Source organism: Palaemon carinicauda, chromosome 45, assembly GCF_036898095.1.
Source record: "Palaemon carinicauda isolate YSFRI2023 chromosome 45, ASM3689809v2, whole genome shotgun sequence".
Lineage (NCBI taxonomy): Eukaryota > Metazoa > Arthropoda > Malacostraca > Decapoda > Palaemonidae > Palaemon > Palaemon carinicauda.
Window position 1 is genome coordinate 25403606 of NC_090769.1, and position 2588 is coordinate 25406193.

Below are 2588 nucleotides of genomic sequence, written 5' to 3' on the forward strand. Positions count from 1 at the left end.
TTTTCTTTTTTCTTCTCTGTTCCCATTCTCTTTCCGTCTCTATTTCCCTTCTTTTTCTTTTTATTTTCTTTTTTTCTTCTGTTTCCCTTCTACTTATTTTTCCTCCTCAGTTTCCTTACTTTTTATTTTTTTTTCTGTTTCCATTCTTTTAGTTTTTTTCTTCTGTTTCCCTTCTTTACCTTTTTTCTTCTGTTTCACTTCTACTTATTTTTTCCTCCTCTGTTTCCTTACTTTTTTATTTTTTTTCTGTTTCCATTCTTTTCATTTTTTTTCTTCTCTGTTTCCCTTCTTCTTCCTCTTGCTCTTAAACAATTACAATTCGCTAATTTATCTGCTTTCTTTCCATGCCTGAGTATCAAGAAGAAGAAAGGCGCTAATTTATCTGCTTTCTTTCCATGCCTGAGTATCAAGAAGAAGAAAGGCGCTAATTTATCTGCTTTCTTTCCATGCCTGAGTATCAAGAAGAAGATAGGCGCTAATTTATCTGCTTTCTTTCCATGCCTGAGTATCAAGAAGAAGAAAGGCGCTAATTTATCTGCTTTCTTTCCATGCCTGAGTATCAAGAAGAAGATAGGCGCTAATTTATCTGCTTTCTTTCCATGCCTGAGTATCAAGAAGAAGAAAGGCGCTAATTTATCTGCTTTCTTTCCATGCCTGAGTATCAAGAAGAAGAAAGGCGCTAATTTATCTGCTTTCTTTCCATGCCTGAGTATCAAGAAGAAGAAAGGCGCTAATTTATCTGCTTTCTTTCCATGCCTGAGTATCAAGAAGAAGAAAGGCGCTAATTTATCTGCTTTCTTTCCATGCCTGAGTATCAAGAAGAAGAAAGGCGCTAATTTATCTGCTTTCTTTCCATGCCTGAGTATCAAGAAGAAGATAGGCGCTAATTTATCTGCTTTCTTTCCATGCCTGAGTATCAAGAAGAAGAAAGGCGCTAATTTATCTGCTTTCTTTCCATGCCTGAGTATCAAGAAGAAGAAAGGCGCTAATTTATCTGCTTTCTTTCCATGCCTGAGTATCAAGAAGAAGAAAGGCGCTAATTTATCTGCTTTCTTTCCATGCCTGAGTATCAAGAAGAAGAAAGGCGCTAATTTATCTGCTTTCTTTCCATGCCTGAGTATCAAGAAGAAGAAAGGCGCTAATTTATCTGCTTTCTTTCCATGCCTGAGTATCAAGAAGAAGAAAGGCGCTAATTTATCTGCTTTCTTTCCATGCCTGAGTATCAAGAAGAAGAAAGGCGCTAATTTATCTGCTTTCTTTCCATGCCTGAGTATCAAGAAGAAGAAAGGCGCTAATTTATCTGCTTTCTTTCCATGCCTGAGTATCAAGAAGAAGAAAGGCGCTAATTTATCTGCTTTCTTTCCATGCCTGAGTATCAAGAAGAAGAAAGGCGCTAATTTATCTGCTTTCTTTCCATGCCTGAGTATCAAGAAGAAGAAAGGCGCTAATTTATCTGCTTTCTTTCCATGCCTGAGTATCAAGAAGAAGAAAGGCGCTAATTTATCTGCTTTCTTTCCATGCCTGAGTATCAAGAAGAAGAAAGGCGCTAATTTATCTGCTTTCTTTCCATGCCTGAGTATCAAGAAGAAGAAAGGCGCTAATTTATCTGCTTTCTTTCCATGCCTGAGTATCAAGAAGAAGAAAGGCGCTAATTTATCTGCTTTCTTTCCATGCCTGAGTATCAAGAAGAAGAAAGGCGCTAATTTATCTGCTTTCTTTCCATGCCTGAGTATCAAGAAGAAGAAAGGCGCTAATTTATCTGCTTTCTTTCCATGCCTGAGTATCAAAACACAAAATCAATCAATCAAGGTAAAGAAAATAATTGAAATTACGAATTAATTAAAAAAAAAAACTTACAGCTCTGGGTGGAAATATATTGCAAACAGGATGTTTGAGTAATCAGTCACCTCTGCAGAGTAGATGGTTCAAGTGGAGACAAAAAAAGACGATAATTTAGAAGATTAATTTTTTTTTTTTATTTCAGATCCTCCTCCTCCTCCTCCCCCTCCTCCTTATCCTCCTCCTCCCCGTCATCCTCCTCCTCCTCGTTCCTCCTCATCATTATCTTCCTCCTCCTCCTCCTCCTCCTCCTCCTCATCATCATCATCATCTTCCTCTTCCTCTTCCTCCTCCTCCTCATCATCATCATCTTCCTCCTCCTCCTCCTCCTTATCCTGCTCCTCATCCTTATCCTGCTCCTGCTCCTCCTCCTTATCCTGCTCCTGCTCCTGCTCCTGCTCCTGCTCCTCCTCCTTATCCTGCTCCTGCTCCTGCTCCTGCTCCTCCTCCTCATCCCTCTCCCGCTCCTACTCCTCCTCCTCCTCCTCCTCCTCCTCCTCCTCCTCCTCCTCCTCCTCCTCCCTCTTTCAGCTAAGGTGGAGATAATATTTCCGCCTATAGCAAAATCAAATAAGAGATATTTCGAAGAACAAAGTTTTCTCTTAAAATTTACAGTTTTTAGTAGCAATGTACAGTTGGACGCATAATTTCCTGGTATACCTCGTTCTGAAGAAAAGCATCCAGTCACACCTTTACTGCGCGGGGAGTTCCTGTGTTTAGCCCCCCCCCCCTCCCACCACTACCACTTT

At 40.1% G+C, this 2588-nt stretch overlaps 1 protein-coding gene across 1 annotated transcript; it reads left to right on the top strand.

The window, feature by feature from the left end:
• The first annotated feature begins 1920 nt into the window (after positions 1 to 1920).
• On the top strand, positions 1921 to 2374 carry LOC137634862 (uncharacterized). Its single transcript, XM_068367415.1, has 2 exons — positions 1921 to 1929; positions 1985 to 2374. The coding sequence occupies exons 1-2, from the start codon at positions 1921 to 1923 to the stop codon at positions 2372 to 2374; spliced, it is 399 nt and encodes a 132-aa protein (XP_068223516.1).
• The last annotated feature ends 214 nt before the right edge of the window (positions 2375 to 2588 follow it).